Source organism: Phyllostomus discolor, chromosome 3 (genome assembly GCF_004126475.2).
Source record: "Phyllostomus discolor isolate MPI-MPIP mPhyDis1 chromosome 3, mPhyDis1.pri.v3, whole genome shotgun sequence".
Taxonomy (NCBI): Eukaryota; Metazoa; Chordata; class Mammalia; order Chiroptera; family Phyllostomidae; genus Phyllostomus; species Phyllostomus discolor.
The window spans coordinates 115,792,803-115,808,787 of NC_040905.2; the positions used below are offsets into that span (position 1 = coordinate 115,792,803).

Genomic DNA, 15,985 nt, shown 5'->3' on the forward strand with positions numbered 1-15,985 from the left:
CAAGACCTCTGCCTTGGGCACCCACCCCAGGAAAAACAGGGCAGGAGAGATGTGGGCCAAACAGAGGCCAGCCCCATCCGCGTCACCAGCTGAGCCTGTGGCCACCCAGAACCATGCAACCAGGACCATCTGCACCCCTGGATGGGGCTGGGGGCTAGAGACAACAGGTACTGTTTCCACGGCTGAGGGCCAGGGGATGCCAGGAGCCTGCCAGGACCTGGGCTGCCCAGTGACCTACACTGGCGGCACCATGAGCACAGGCCTGGGTCCCCATGCCCAGCCTGACCTCGGAAGCCAAGGGTGCTAAGGTGGTCAGTCCTCCCAGAGACCCTCATCGGGGAGATGGCCTTATCTGCCAACTCCTCTGGGCAGCCTGTGCAACCTCTATCTGGCTCCCCTCCACCTGCACCCACTCCCCCACATCACTCTGGTCAGAATCTGGTCTCACAACCTATGAGCCTGCACCTTGGGACATGGAGCAAGTTCTGTAGCTGGCATGTGTTCCTCCCTTTGACAAGAAATACACACACACACACACACACACACACACACACAGAGGCACACCTTACATCTTCTCCGGGAGCCAAAAATGCAGTTGCCATTGATTTGCAACTGAGCTAAAAATAACTGCCAGACTCTAGCCAGGACTGGGAAAATATCCCATTGCTAGGAGACATCTGTTACCAGGAGACTGCCATTGCTAGGCGACAGGGTTGCCTTAGTGACAGCTAGGCCTGAGTCATCCTCAGCCCTAGCTACTCCGCCCCCTTCCCCCGGTAGGTGGGACCTGGGTCCCAGGAGGAGGGGGAAAGAAGGCCAGGAACAGACTCTAGAAAGTGGCAGAGAGACCCACCACCTGCCATTGTCCACCCAGGGCCACCACGGCCACCCCAGGCAGGGAGGTTCTCATTCTTGTAGGCATCCATTCCGACTGTGGAGTGTGGAGCACCGCCAGAAACATCTGAGGCCTACCCACCCCACAGGGCCCTTCCCCAGGCACTCTGGGGACCCCTACCTCTGGGCAGGGCCTGAGGCAGTGAGGACACAGTGTCCATCTCTTGGCTGCATAGTAGGAGGCTTCAGAGACATCCTAATTGCTATCGGGCATGAGGCTCTCACCGTGTGCTGTCCTGGGATCCTCAGGGCACCCCTGAGACCCCAGAGCCATTTCTAAGGGGGGAATACTTGCCTAAGGCCCCACTCAGGGAGAGATTATTTGGGCCTAGGCAGGTGGCTCCAGGACACACGTACCACCCCAGAGCCCCCAAGGAAAGGCCTGATGCCCTCCTGTGAGGAGGCTCAGGGTGTTTCAGAGCCACCGCCCCAGACCTCGAGAGCCGTGAGGTGTGACCCCATTAACGGCATCCCCATTCCCTGAAGTGACAGTGGCTCCCTCTCCCTTAGTCCCAATGCCTAACGGCAGGACGGGTCAACAGCCTTCAGTCCTCTTTCCCATGATTCCAGAGCTGGAATCCCCCAGCAGCCTGTACTGGGGAGACTCCTTCATGCCCAGGCACCAAGATAAGGGAAGGGTGCTCCAGGTGAGATGTGGTCCAGGTGAGTTCATGCTGTAGATGAGGCACTTAGTACCCTCCTGCCCTGGAGGAAGGCCACATGGTGGAAGCTCCAAGAATAAGGGGCGAGTCTGTGGGCTGGCAGTTCTGGAGACTCAGGGCTTGGCAGTCTGCAGGACAGAGACTCAGGAGGAGGGGGACCACATGTGCACTATAAAGTGATGCCTCCACGCCACGGGGAGAAGAGGTAGGGGACAACAGGGTAGACCAGTGAGGAGGAAGCTGCCATCAGCCAGGGAGAAGAGGGACGCTCGGCACAGGGAGCGGTGACAGAGATGGAAGGCAAGCCACCCACAGGTGTTCGGGAGGCAGGCCTTCTGCAGCATGTTTCGTGTCCCTCTGAGTAGCTCCTGTTCACTCAGATTTTTCCAAGACAGGAGGACTTCTCTGGTCCCTTTGGGGGCACAGCTTGCTCTCTGCCTGAGGCTCTGACACCTGCTGAGGGGCAAGAGCCACCCTTCCCCCAGCAGTCACTGAAACCCCGCCCGCCAGGCGGGGCAACGCCCATGAGGGGCTGTGCCAGCCTGCACCCCGGCACGTGGGGTAGAGGCTGAGCTGGAAGGCCAGATGCCAGACTCGCTCGCACTCTGGAGGTGACTGGATGGGTTGGACAACTCTCTTTTTCAGTCACCCCAAATGTCCTCAGGCATCCCAGCCTGCCTGCCCACGCCACACTTCCTCCTTCGATTCGTGTCAGCACAGGGACGAGACTGACTCCTCAGTCCCTGCCACACCACACAGCCACCTGCACCAAAGCCAGCGCTCCCCACGCAGCAAGAGCAGCGCCAGCCCCCAGACCAGCCAAGGTCCAGCCAGCCCCGCTCCCCCTGCTGCCTCCCCCATCTTCGCTGGGCCCTGCTTCCCGTTATAACACTGCAAACACCAAACACCAGCTGGCTTCAGTTCTGTGAAGAAACTCTCCCAGGGGGCCACTTTCCCCACCCTGAGGCTCTTTCCCTGATTCGAAGACCCTATTCTGCTCTCCTCACATCTGGCCTCTTTCCCTATCTCTGCTCCCAAGAGACCTCGGAATCCATACTATTAGCTTCCGACTCCCTCCCCAAGTCTGCTGGGAGGCCTGGCAAGATGGGCCAGACAGTCCTCCACACCTACTTGCGGCATCCCACCTCCTCTGCCTTCTCTCTCAGCCTGGTCCTTACAAAGCAGGCGCCGCCCCCGCCTCCAGTCTATTCCAGAGGGAGCTTGCCAGGCTCCTTAAGGCCTCTGCACTTTCACACCCGGTCCTGTACCACTTCACTATTTCACCCTTGGGGTCTCAGCTCAGGTGGCAGGCATGTCCTCAGGAGCCCTACCATCACGTGGCCCTCTTCAACTTCCGTTGCACTCAAAATAAATCACTCAGAAATTATCTGCTGGTCACTTGTTTTTGAGCTCTGTGGGTGTGTGTTCCCCACTAAGGGGTGTTCCTGGGGCCTGACGCCCAGCAGGTGCGCACATGTGAGGGCCTTGGAAGGGGACTGACCGCCCACTCTGCAGGAGGTGCGGGAAGAGTAAGGGTCAGACCCTTCTTGTCCCTGCAGGTGGCAGCCAAGGGTTAGGACTATCGGGCCGGCCCTTAGCAACACAGGACCAACCGGGCAGCCCTGAGCCAACCGCCGGTGCCGAAGGGCTTGAGTCTTCTTTGCACCTCAGGATTGGGGGTCCCCACCGCTCCGCGGAGCCAGGGCTAGCTCCAAGTCCGCTTTCCGGCCACACGCGCTGCCCTCCCCTCGCCTCCCTTGCTTTCTTGCCCTCCTCTTGCCCTTCCCTCCTGTCCTCGCGCAGCCGCGCGCCCGGGTTTGTTATTGTGAGGGCGCCCGCGGCGAAGGTGGGGGCGGGGTGCGTGCCGGAACTGGCGCGTGCCAGTGGGCGCCGTGGCGGGAGCGCGGTGCGCGCGGCAGGGCGGGGCGGGGCTCGGCATCTTCGTTGCTCCTCCCGGGCTCCCCAGCCCGGATTGGCTCCCGGCACCGGGAGCGCGCGAGGGCGCGGCGTGTAGGGCCGGGCGGGGGGCGCGCGAAGCGCGGAGGAGCGTAGGGAGGAGGGTGGAGGAGGAGCGCGGGGAGGAGGGCGAGGGGAGGGAGAAAGCGCCCGCCTGGCTCCCTGCAAAGCGGCCTTATTTATCTGGGCACAGCCTCAGCCTCCCCGGTGGGAGGCTTGGGGCGACTGATCCTCTCCCACCGGGGAGCTTCTCTCGGGGTGCAGCCGAGGTGGCCGAGGTGGCCGGCCAGGCCGGGGCACAGGCACGGGGTGCGGCCGGGCCCTGCTGGCCAGGCCAGCACCTCTGCCGCCTTCCCGCTTCGCCAGCGCCCATGCCGGGCTCCCCATGACGGGAGGACACCCGGCAAACAGCGTGGCATGAGCCAGGAGTCCGGGCCGAGGTAAGGTGTGTGCTCCCGGACAGGCTGCGGGGTGGGGAGGGGCCAGGCTACCCCACGGAGGCGGCCACAATGAAAGGATGGGGAGGGGGCTTGAGACCGCGCCTCTGCCAACCCCCCCCCCCAGGGCTTACGTAACCGCAGCCCCTTCGCTGACCGTGGCCGCTGGGCGTGGGGCCCTGCCAGGCCTTGCCACAGCCCCCTTACCCCAATGGAGGGCCTGGTCGAGGCCCACTCCCCATAGCAACTGGACCTAGACTATGGGTCAGTGCCATCTGACCATGTCCCGTGGCAGTGGAATTGCAGGCCCCAAGGTGGCCTGGCTAGGTAAAGTCCTGGACTGCCGCTGAGCCCTGTGCTCCCGCCTCAGCACCATGAGCCCCTGGGCCTATGAGAGGTGTTACACTTCGGTTGGAACCTTAGCCTGAGAGGCTGTCTGTCCCCTGAACACCTGGCCCTGTATGGAGCTGCCACAGTAGGAGAAGGAGGGGACAGGAGGGGGCTGGGCACATGACTGGTTCTGGAGGAAGGGTCAGGCCATGGCCAAAGCTAGAGGGCCTCACAAGAGGAAAGGGGTACCCTTAGACTTGTTGGGGAGGGGTCCTGTACTCCTGGAGTTTGAGTGGGTGGGGAAAATGGCACATCAATCATTCCGGAAGGAGAGAAGTCCTGGCTGTTGGAGCCTTAGGGAGCCCACGGCCCAGTGGCCACTCCTCCAGCCCCTCCCCGCCTCTGCATAGGAAGCCTTCCCTCCAGGGAGAGAGCAGATGGTGGATGCCACCTCACCTGCCCCCTCCATCAGGTCCCTCCCCACGGCAGCCACCTCCTAGGGTCCAGTAACCAGAGTCAGCTTAGGGCCTCCCTGGTGCCAGGTGGGCACAGGGCCCCTTCTTCCACCAGAGTTTTCTGAAGGCTGCTGGACAGCTGCCTGGGCACAGAAGGCCTGGTCTGGTTTGGGGTCCCACAGGCCAGGGCAGGAGCCCAATGGAGACCTGCTGCTTCAACAGGGGGTGACTGCAGGGCTGGGCCAGAGCTGTCTGAGAGGAGGAAAAGCCATGGCCCCATTGTGAACACGGGCAGTGCAGGGCAGGCTGTTCAGGCCCCGGGGGACCCCAGGGTGCAGCTGCCCCAGCGCCTGCTCCCCCCACCTCAACCACCCCTCGCCTTGGGCCAAGCCTATGGGTGCCTCTAACACTGGGGAGGTTCATGGGAGAGGTGCCACCCTCTGCTCTGGCTCACACCCACTTCCAGGGCACTTGAGCGAGTCCTATCTCCCACTGATGAGAAGAAAACAAGTGGACCTGAGGTTGGGGGACCTGGCGCCCTCGAAACAGCTGGGCCCGGGCCCAGGACGGCCTGCACTGCTGAAACCCAGAGAGACATCTCACCCTGAGGTAGGGGAAGGAGCATCTTGGCTGGCCTGCTCTACTGCCCACAGCCCCTGTTTTGTGACATGCGTCTCAGAGGCTGGCGTGGGGGAGGAGTGGAGGTGACAGTGAAGGAAGGTCTGTGGGGTCAGTGGGTAGCCCAGAACATTCCCTTCCCACCAGTGGACTTTAGCTTCAATCAGACCAGGCCCAGAGGGTGGGCTTGGACCACCTCTCCCCACTTGGCAGGGAAGAGAGGGAGGGATCAAGGCAGCTGCCCGAGCAGCATACACTAGACACCCCAGGCCTGGGCCCTGGGGGGACCAGGTCGTTGGGAGTAGAGGGTCTGAGACGAGGCCTGGAACCCAACGTCCACTCCCCAAGGCACCCAGTCTCACATGGCTGAGCTGCCCTGAGTGTGGCCAAGAGACTGTTGGAGCATGAACCCCAGTCTCTCTCCGGGCCGTGCTCTCCCTTCCCAGAGTCCCTGGTGCCTGGGTGGGGCAGCCTGCACCCCAGCAGCATCTCCAAGCTGGGGGTGGGCGGAGAGCGCTGCTGGCAGGACATGTGCAGAGTGGCAGGGATGTGAATATGCCTGAGTCACGGGCTTGTCATGGAGCATGTCAGTCCGCACCACGCCCCCAATCCCAGGCTGCCCTGGTCGTCACCCCAGCACCTGGGGCTTCCACCACAGATTGATCTACGTGAGCTTCCCTGGCTCCGTGGCCCTCAGAAGGCAGGGGCAGCTGGTCAGCGCGGGCTTTGCTGGGGCCGGGTCAGACTCTCCAGGACAGGCTGCATCACATGGGGGCATCGCGGACGGAGGAAGAGTCCTCTGAGGTGGGGGTCACAAGGGGTGAAGAGATTTTTTGAAGTGAACAGTCTAGAAGAAGAGTGTCCCCGTAGTGGACGTGCAGCTTGCAGCCCCCGGAAGGAGAGCAGGGGTGTGACGGGGACAATCGTGGGAGAGAACACCGGCCCCAGGATCCCAAACTGGGAAGGCACAGGGATGGAAGGGCAGAACAGGGCAGAGAACGGAGGCCACAGCGGGTGTGCCTGGCCAGCGACGGGCCAGCCAGGGGTCCTTGGTTGCCCTCTGGACCAGTGTGCTTGGCTTGCACTTTGGGGGTCAGACAGATGGAGATCAAATCCCCATTTGGGGTCGAATCCCAGATTTGTGCAACTTCTGAAAATTCACTCTCTGAGCCCTGATTTTCCCATCATGGTCAGGCAGTGCCTGAAGGGCTCAGGCCAGCAGTGAGGACCGTGGTGCTGCAAAGAGAAAGATCACTAGCTTCCCTCCCTCCTGGTGGTGCCTGTCCCCTTCTCCTTAGGTCTAGCCAGATTACAGGGGACAGGCAGCCAGCTTCCTTCACACTGCAGCTCCAGAGGGAGTCTCAGCCAAAAAGGAGATTTGAGTTGTCCTCCTCCCAAGGGTCTGAATAACTGCAAGGCCCACCCCAGGCCTCAGGGGGCCTTCTCAAAGGCTCTGACACAAACCCAGTCCCAGTGGCCTCCTTCCCTTGTGGACATTGGCCTCTGTCATATCCAGTATTAATGAACTGAGCTGCAGCTCCCCCACTAACTGCCCTCCTCTTTCTCTAACCTGTCCTCCATCAAGCCTCATGGGCCTCGAGAAGCCATACCCTTTCTGTGACCCTGCTGACTAGACTGCCATTTCTCATTCATTCATTCATTCATGAAGCACTGGGAGGTCCCTGAGTCATGGTGCCATCTGTCCTCAAGGAGCCCCTTGCCAAGGGGAAAATCCAACAGGTGTACAGTGATGGTAGCACAGCTATGACTGAGACCCTGGAGATCTTTCTCAGTGTTGGGGGGGCGGGGGTCCCCCGGGGGAGGCAGGGGTGGTGCTTATACCAAAGAATGGAGGAGAAAGAGCTTGCAGGGTTAAGGGGCAGAGGCCTACTGAGCAAGCAGGAGGACCAGCATGTGCCCAGACAGAGATGGGACGGGGAGGAGGAATGCAGGACCAGAGGCAGGGCTGGGGAGGTGTTAGGCGAGGCTGTAAGGTAGGCTTGCTGGGTCTGAGGGCCTAGTGAGAAAAAGAGCTGCAAAAGAGGCAGCTCCTTATGAGGCCCCAGCATGGCTCTCTGCAGACTGGCAGCCTGGAAGTCACGAAGTTCCAGAGTCCTCCCAGGAGCCCCCAGGACCCCACCATGCTCCCTGAGTCCACTGGCCCCGTGCTTCACCATATGTCTGCTGGGAAAACACAGAGGCTCTCCCAAGTGGCACCCTCAACCAGCTCTGGCTCAGGCTGATGGGGACAAGACAACGAAAGTAGTGGCCACTATCCCCCTCCTTGCCCTGTGGGGAGCCCAGGAGCCCTAAGCCCCCAGGACCTCCCTGGAATTCTACTACACACTGAGAGAACAACCCACGGGGCTGAAGCTAATGATGGTGCAAGTGTGGCCACCTTTTCAAAGAGCCTCTTTTCACATCATTAGCTCCTGGTATTTATCCCTAAAGGGGGAGGCAGTCACCAGTGGACTGGCAACTGCCCCTACCCCTTCCTGGCAGGAAACTCCAAGCAGGCCCTCCAAGCCCCACTAAGTGTAGTCACAGGTACCAGGAAGGTAGGTGCCTGCAACCATCTGGCTAGGTGGATGGGGCTTGGGCCAGGCAGAGGGACCCTTGTCCTAGCCCCCTAGGAACCGCTTGCTGAACTGGCAGGGAGACCCACCTCTGACCATGCATGAACTCACCTTTCTCCCAAAGCTCTGGCCCCTGGGCCAACGTGTGGCTGTTATCGATTTTGAGCTACAGAGTGGGGGAGTCTCAGGCCGGGTCAATGAGGCTGGATTGTGAGGAGCAGCTGGAACCCATCAGGAAGGACCCCGACAAGGCTGAGGAACAGCAGCAGAGCTGCCTTTGTAAGGAGGGCTGCTGGACAGGCCGGGCAGTACCTTCTGGCCAGGGATGGGGGTGTGGGATGAGGGGCAGACTGGCCTCAGACACTCCCCCCAGGCTGCTGAGGGTCATCTGGGCCTGGCCACTCCGTCCCATGGGCTTTCACCCAGGGGCGAGTTTATTTTCACCAGCTCAGCCTTGAGCCCCAGAGGGTGGCGATGGGGCCATGGATGGGAGTGTACAATGTGAGCTCCAGTTGGGGACAGGAAGGCTGCCTCACTGTTGCCGGGGCATCCACGTGCATCCCCCACCCATCTCAGGAGCTCCACGTGAACACCCATGGCTAGGAGCATTTTCAGCCTAAATCTGCTCTTGAGTTATTTCTCCCCTTGTGCCGCCTCCGCCGCCTCCTTGGGATCTTAGATGAGCGGGGCAGCTTCTTTCCTTTCCCTTCCACCTCCCGCCCCCCTTCCACCTCCAGGGCCCCACCCTGCTAAGCCTGGTTTTCCGGATCCAGCCCCTACACACCACACCACCAGCCGCTGTCCACGGTGGAGGCAGCTGAGCCTCACCTCAGAGCACGCGCACAGCGGCTGCAGGGGCGCTGTCCATGGTGCTGCGCGCTGAGGCCCGAGCTGGCAGCGCCTCGTCTGTGGGAAGCAGCAGAGATCGGATGGGCAGCGCGCCCTGAGCCGTGAAATCATGGAACCGTGTTCCATGGACACAGGAGGTGCTTGAGCTTGGGCTGCCTCTGTGTACTCAGCAGCCCAAAAGGAGTTATCGCGACATCCTTTTCCCTAGACAGAGGAGTGAGGGCCAGTTGTGGGCTTCATCCTGTTCCTCCATGAAGCACTGCTGGCCACGATGGTCCCATCCTCCTGTACTGGCATTAAAGGAAGCCCTCATGTTAGATCACCCCCACCACTGTGTGCACACCGTAACTCCTTGGAGCCTCAGGCCCCTAATCTGGCCCCTAGAGCTGCTGTGAGGCTGACATCCATGACGATCCCAGTGGGCGATCAGCAGCCGTTATGGATGTCATGTCGGCCTCTGTGAAGTCACAGACTGCAGTGAGGGGCCAGTGCAGGTGTAGGAGCCTCTTCTGGGGAGGGCCCAGGGTTGGGTTGGCAGGCATGACAGCCACATGTCCCAGGTCTGTGCCCCCTCTCTGGATGTGGAGTGCTGGCTAAAGTTGTCCTGTCCAGGCTTGGAAACAGTGGAGGGCGTGGTGCTGGAAAGAGCAGGGTAGGACTGTCACTTACCTCCCTCGTTCCTGGTGGCTCATGTCCCCCTCAACTCTGGCAGGCCATGGGGCTCAGAACCAATGTCCATGTCACTTTCCACATGCTCACTGTAGGCCATGCCCTTTGCACATGCGGTCCAATGACAGGATCATGTCAACTTCTAGGCATCTTTGTGAGGAAAGTGAGGCTTGGAAGGGAAGGCCATGCCCAGGCCACACAGCCAGCATGTGTGGCCATGTGGGTGAACACAGCAGACAGCCTCTTCACGGGTGTCTGGTGGGGGTGGGCAGAACATCTGGAATGTGGAGCAGAGGGTGGCACTGTGACGGACCCACTGCGCCTTCCCTCAAGAGCCATCTGTGGCCTGTGCCCTCTGCCAGCCATTCACAGCTTTGGAGGCTTAAGAGGAGCCAGGTGGTCTCAGCCCCACCACTGACTATGACCTTGGGCAAGCAATTCACACTGTCTCGGCCTTGGTTTCCTCATCTAGTTAATGGCTACAGTCACCAGAGCATCATCCTCAATGAGGTAGGTGGGGGATTAAAGAGAGAGGTGTCCAGGGCTCACTGCTGGCATCACAGTAATCTCTGGGAAAACACCTGCCTTGCCCTTTCTTTGGGTAGATTCTTAGCCACAGAACCTCCTGCAGCCACTGATATTCTTAGGGACTGGTACGTGAATCTCAGAGTATTAAAACTACTCCAGAGAGCCATGCTGGCAGCCCACAGTGGAGGGGCCAGAGACTGCCCCAAACCTTCAGTTATGCAGTGGAGGCAGGCCCGGCTGGCACTGATGGTGGGCATCAGGGTAGCAAAGGGAGCTGTCATGGGTGAGTCTTGCTTCTCTCCCCCTCTGTTCTCTCATCTATAAAGTGGGAACTGTTGTACCTAGGTGTCACAAGCTCTGTGAGTGGGAGCAGGGTGACCTCAGTGCACACAGTAGGCACCAGGGACCAGACCTGTCCTGCTGCTGCTCTGTGGGGGGAAGCTTGCACTGAGATCCTTTTTGTCAAGCACTTCTGGAGTACCATAGGAGAGGGCTCCCAGGGACAGGAAGGGGCCCAGCTCTGCCCTGCCCCCCAAAGAGAGCATGGAACTCACTTTGGGCCTCTATCTGCAGAGTGACGGAGGAAGATGTCCAGCCCCGGAGTTGACGGCGACCCCAAGCCCCCATGCTTGCCTCGAAATGGCCTGGTGAAGTTGCCAGGCCAGCCCAATGGCCTGGGTGCAGCTAGTATCACCAAGGGCACGCCGGCTGCCAGGAACCGCCCCTGCCAGCCGCTGCCCCCACCCACTCTCCCACCACCCAGCCTGGCTGCTCCACTGCCCCGAGCTGCCCTGGCTGGGGGCCTGTGCCCCACAGCAGGGATCCCTCTTGGTGGACCACCCTCCGCCCCGGCACCTGGGCCCCCAGTGGAGCGGCCACCGCTGGCCACAGATGAAAAAATCCTCAATGGCCTCTTCTGGTACTTCTCGGCCTGCGAGAAGTGTGTGCTGGCCCAGGTATGCAAGGCCTGGCGACGTGTGCTCTACCAGCCGAAGTTCTGGGCAGGCCTCACGCCTGTGCTGCATGCCAAGGAGCTCTACAACGTGCTGCCTGGTGGTGAGAAGGAGTTCGTGAACCTGCAGGGCTTTGCTGCTCGTGGCTTTGAGGGCTTCTGCCTAGTCGGAGTCTCTGACCTGGATATCTGTGAGTTCATCGATAACTATGCCCTGTCCAAGAAGGGTGTCAAGGCCATGAGCCTCAAGCGTTCCACTATCACTGACGCTGGCCTGGAGGTATGTCCTGCTGCTAGCTCACTGGCTCAGAAGGGACAGGGATGCGGGGCAGGACCAGGCAGCAGCAATGGAGCAGGGGTGAGGGTAAGGGGAGGTGCGGGGGAGGGAGTGATGTAACTGAGGGCTGAGCTGGTGCCCTGAGGGGGATCATGGCTCAGGGAAAGCGAGGAGGCAGGACTAGTTATATAATTTGAGCACCCCAGCCCAAAACGAAAATGTGGGTCTCTTGTTCAAAGATGATTAAGAATTCTAATACAGCTACAGAAAAGAAGTTCATTACGTGTGAGGCCCTTCTGAGCAAGGGCCCTGCGTGCTGGTGGGGAGCATACTGTTGGTAATGGGGGAGCAGGGGCAAAGGGCAGAGGTGCAGGCAGCCCCTTCCCCAGGACCTGGACCGTGATCATCAGATCATCGACACAACTGTTCTGGGCACCTGCTGTGGCCAGACCCTGGGTTTCCAGTTCCCCTGTACCCTGCCACCTCTTTCAGAGTGTGGCTGAGGTGTAAGACACACCGCACAGTGAACTTGTCTGAGAGCACAGCTCCGTGTATGTTTACGCATTGGGTTCTTTCCACCCTACCTCCTCCGCACGCCATGTGGGGAGGGCCACACCCGGCAACCTCGGTGGGTTTGAAGGTCAGGTCTCTGACTCCGAACCTGCCTGTCCACAGGTGATGCTGGAGCAGATGCAAGGTGTAGTGCGCCTTGAGCTGTCCGGCTGCAACGACTTCACTGAGGCGGGGCTATGGTCCAGCCTGAGTGCGCGCATCACCTCGCTGAGCGTGAGTGACTGCATCAACGTGGCCGATGACGCCATCGCAGCCATCTCACAGCTGCTTCCCAACCTGGCTGAGCTGAGCTTACAAGCCTACCACGTGACGGACACGGCGCTGGCCTACTTCACGGCGCGCCAGGGCCACAGCACGCACACCCTGCGCCTGCTCTCCTGCTGGGAGATCACCAACCATGGAGTGGTCAACGTGGTGCACAGCCTGCCCAACCTCACGGCACTCAGCCTCTCTGGCTGCTCTAAGGTCACAGATGATGGTGTGGAGCTTGTGGCTGAGAACCTGCGCAAGCTACGCAGCCTTGACCTCTCATGGTGCCCCCGCATCACTGACATGGCTCTGGAGTACGTGGCCTGCGACCTGCACCGGCTGGAGGAGCTGGTGCTAGACAGGTGTGTGCACCCCCACCCCTAGGCCAAGGAGGGAGGGATTGGAGGAGGCCAGGGGAGCCGGTTAAGCAGGCAGCCTTGGTTAGTGAATGGATCTGTAAGTAGGGTGGGGCTGCAGTGAGGGTGGGGAGTGGGTTGAAGGGCAGGCCCTTAAAACTCTGGCCTAGTGTGTGAGGCAGAGCTGTGGAAAGGAAGGAGCTATTATGAGTAGGGCAGAGGGTGAGTTCACACCAGCGGCGCTCCAGGGAAAGAAGTAAGGGGTTGGAGCTGAGGGGCGAGGAGAGGTGTTTTGAAGGTGGGCAATTCCTGCTGTGTTGCAACCACAGGTGTGTACGCATCACGGACACTGGCCTCAGCTATTTATCCACCATGTCGTCCCTCCGCAGCCTCTACCTGCGATGGTGCTGCCAGGTACTGGCCCTTCACGCCTCCGGAGACTGGGGAGTAGGTAGGGGAGGTGGGGGGCTCAGGGAGTGACCTCCCCTGGACAGCCCTCTGATCTGCTCCTGGCCCACTCAGATCCTGTAAGGAAGTCTGGGATTCCTCCATGCCCAGCAGCCAACGTAAGCGGAGCGTGCGGAGTCCCCAGGGCCCTCAACGGCACTCCCCAGCTGCCTCCTGGCTCCCTGGGGAGCTGAGGAACCCCCGTTTTGAACCCCGCTCCCTGCCCCTTCAGCAGCTGCAGGCCAGCAAGCAGCCTGACCCAAGGAGTGGGGCTCCTACAGGGCACAGCGGAAATAGTTAACTCGCTCCGCCCTTCCGCCCAGGTGCAGGACTTCGGGCTGAAGCACCTCCTGGCCATGAGGAGTTTGCGTCTCCTGTCTCTGGCAGGTGAGACTCCCCACTGGCCGCCCTGCTGGACAGTGACACACACCCCCGCCCTCCCCACACACACTGTTCAACTCCGCCTAACTTGTGAGGTCCCTTGTGCGTCTTTGTACTTGGGGCCGATTAGCTGTCTCAGGTCCAGGTCAGAAAAGAGGTCCGGATCCACATTAGGCTGGGCCCGCCCCTGCCCCCACCCTTCCACGGTCCTCGTCCACTTAGCCGCCCCCCTCCCACTCCGGTGTCTCCCAGGATGCCCACTGCTGACCACAACCGGGCTGTCGGGCCTGGTGCAGCTGCAGGAGCTGGAGGAACTGGAGCTGACTAACTGCCCCGGGGCCACCCCCGAACTCTTCAAGTACTTCTCACAGCACCTGCCCCGCTGCCTCGTCATCGAGTAGCGCGGGGTCTCCTCGCCCCCGTCGCAGGAACCTGCCAGGCTCTGGGCGGGGACGCGAGGGCGCCACTGAGCCCCCTCTCTCCGCACCCTCTAGTCTAGCGCGAGAGGCGGAGCGAACCAAGGGAAAGCCCTGCCCTGCGCCCGCTCCTCTCCTGGCCGCGCCCAGGCAGGGAGGGGCGACGGGCGGTGCCCGCCCCACGCACGCACGCACACTCGGGGATTTGTGCATGCCCCTCGTGCCCGCCCTGCACGCCCGCCCGCCCCGCCACAGCCACCTCCCAAGATTCGCCTGCCCGCTGGGAGGGTGGGGGGCCGGGCCTAGTCGTGGGGGGCGCTTTAAGCTCGTCAGACAGCCGTCCTTACCGCCTTCCCTGCCACACCCCGCTGTCTCCCGGCTGTTCCCCCGTCTCGGGCAGGGCCCAAGGGGATGAAGGGGGGCTGGGTCCCCCAGGACACAGGGGCCTGGAAGAGCCCCATGGGCTGCCCTCATCTTCCACCGCACGGCGCCTGGAGCCCTCCAGAGGTACAAGGGGAAACAGGCCTCCGCCAAAGCCATGGCCCACCGAGGAGCCCAAGTCCCACCCACCCTTCCACTTCACGCCAGCCTGACCCAAGCGATCTCCCCTCTTCCTTGCCACTGTGTGAGACAGTTCCCTGCTCGCCCCACCCCCACCCGCAGGCCTACAAGTCCTTGGGCCCTGGCTAGACTGGGGCTGAATTTGGTTGGGAGAGGGGCAGAGTGTGTAACAATAACCTTGGCATAATCAACGTATCCAGTCCATCTCAGCGCAGAGGTGGTATAGCTACCTTGAGAGACCCCAAGCTGGAGTGACACTTAGGGCCCACAGGCCTTGGGAGAAATCCTGGGTGGACCCTACACTGCAGCCCCTGTAGCCAACTGGGCCCAGGCCCCTCAGCACCATATTTCACCCTGGGCAGTTCTCTGTCAGGCAGAAGCTAGTAAAGTGGGCCCTGGCTAAGGCTCAGGGTCAGCGGCAGCCAGTGACTTAACCTGCCAGCGGCCAGCACATCCTTAGCACCCAGAACAGGGAGGGCTCCTTTCTAGCCACCCCCCCACCCCCTCTCCAGCTTCCCAAACCTGCTTGCCCAACTGGGCTCTGACCATGTTCTGCCCCATCCCAAGACTTGGAAGTCCTAGGGGATGCTGGCACATCTTGGCAATTGCTGAGGAGGGGGCTGGGACCCCTTCCCTTCCCAACCTTGAACCCCAGGAGATACAGTGCCCACATCTAATCTTGGGACACCCCACCCCCATCTGGTTGGAAGAGAGTAACCAGTTTCCAGAGAGAGAGAGAGAGAGAGGACGAGAGAGTGAGAGAGAGAGATGCCATTGAAGCAGAGAAACAGTTCAGCAGCCCAAAGATCTCTCTGCCCCTGGAGTGCCCGCAGGAGACTCCTGGGCTGAAGTGGTCAGAAGCCAGTTTCTTCAGCCTTCCCCACAGCTCCTTAGTGGGGAGGTGGCAGCTGTCCATTTGTCCAAAGTATTAATGCAACTGAAGCTGTGATATTTCCAACGACTGTAGGAGGAAAAAATTTAAGGGGAAAGAGGAAAACAAAACCAACCAACCCCTAAAATCATTTTCTTATTGTACATAACGACCTCATTCTCCTGTATATGCGGAAGATATAACCTTATATTTGGTAAGTGTTTCTTGTGCTATTTTATCATGTGACCTGTTTATAAAAATATATATTAAAAAAAGTTGTAAAAACACGTGTCTGAGTTGTTTTCAGGTCATCAGGCCCTGGTGGGGAAGGTATATCTGCCCTGAAGGGCCTAAGTCTCTGGATTCTAATGCACCTCTCAACAAATCAAACTTATTGGTTCTCTTAACAAACAGGGACTGGAGGCCACAGTGCCAGACTGGAAACCCAGCAGTGACCAACAGAGGTCCCTAAGCTCCCTGCTTAAGGGGGAGAGAGATACTAAAGTCATTACACATACTATTCCCTCCAAAATACCTAGGATCTAGCCCATCCTTTCAGAAGGGGAAAATGAGCCCTGTTTCATGCACACGGTAAACGAGGTTAATAGAAAGCAGGGATGTCCTAAAAGACCACATAAGTGCATCAGGGACAGATCAAAACTCACCCAGGAAAAAAAGGGAGATTCACGGAGAAGGGTGGTCACTTGAACAGGGTTGCGTGAACAGGCAGTCAGGCACTGGAGTTTGTGGAGACCAAATAGGTGTGATGACTGCCTGGTGGAGCTCATATTCTTAGGCAATAGACGATAACCGGTAAACACAGGAACGAACGGGTTGTGATAAGTAGAGGTGGCAGTGATTGGAGAAGCCACGTTAGACGAGATGGCCAGAGAAAACCCTTAAGAACAGAACACTTAAGCTGAACCCT

General features: G+C 60.0%; 1 protein-coding gene across 4 annotated transcripts; it reads left to right on the forward strand.

The window, feature by feature from the left end:
- Nucleotides 1-3,589: 3,589 nt before the first annotated feature.
- FBXL16 (F-box and leucine rich repeat protein 16) lies at nt 3,590-15,344 on the forward strand. 4 transcript variants are annotated; one of them, XM_036021134.1, is made up of 7 exons: nt 3,590-3,957; nt 5,201-5,343; nt 10,548-11,206; nt 11,879-12,387; nt 12,711-12,795; nt 13,152-13,215; nt 13,462-15,344. In XM_036021134.1, exons 3-7 carry the CDS (start codon nt 10,562-10,564, stop codon nt 13,608-13,610), a joined length of 1,452 nt encoding a protein of 483 aa, XP_035877027.1. In that variant the 5' UTR covers nt 3,590-3,957; nt 5,201-5,343; nt 10,548-10,561; the 3' UTR covers nt 13,611-15,344. The 4 variants fall into 4 exon arrangements, with proteins under 4 accessions (XP_035877027.1, XP_028370054.1, XP_035877028.1 ...); XM_028514253.2 differs by having other exon boundaries at nt 3,590-3,952; XM_036021135.1 differs by lacking the exon at nt 5,201-5,343.
- The last annotated feature ends 641 nt before the right edge of the window (nt 15,345-15,985 follow it).

Excerpts from the sequence above, each read along its gene's own strand:
- FBXL16 (XM_036021134.1), top strand. The coding sequence starts at position 10,562 with ATGTCCAGCCCCGGAGTTGACGGCGACCCCAAGCCCCCATGCTTGCCT. Across the intron at positions 11,207-11,878 it reads TCACTGACGCTGGCCTGGAG|GTGATGCTGGAGCAGATGCA; the intron begins GTATGTCCTGCT and ends GCCTGTCCACAG. Across the intron at positions 13,216-13,461 it reads GCGTCTCCTGTCTCTGGCAG|GATGCCCACTGCTGACCACA; the intron begins GTGAGACTCCCC and ends GGTGTCTCCCAG.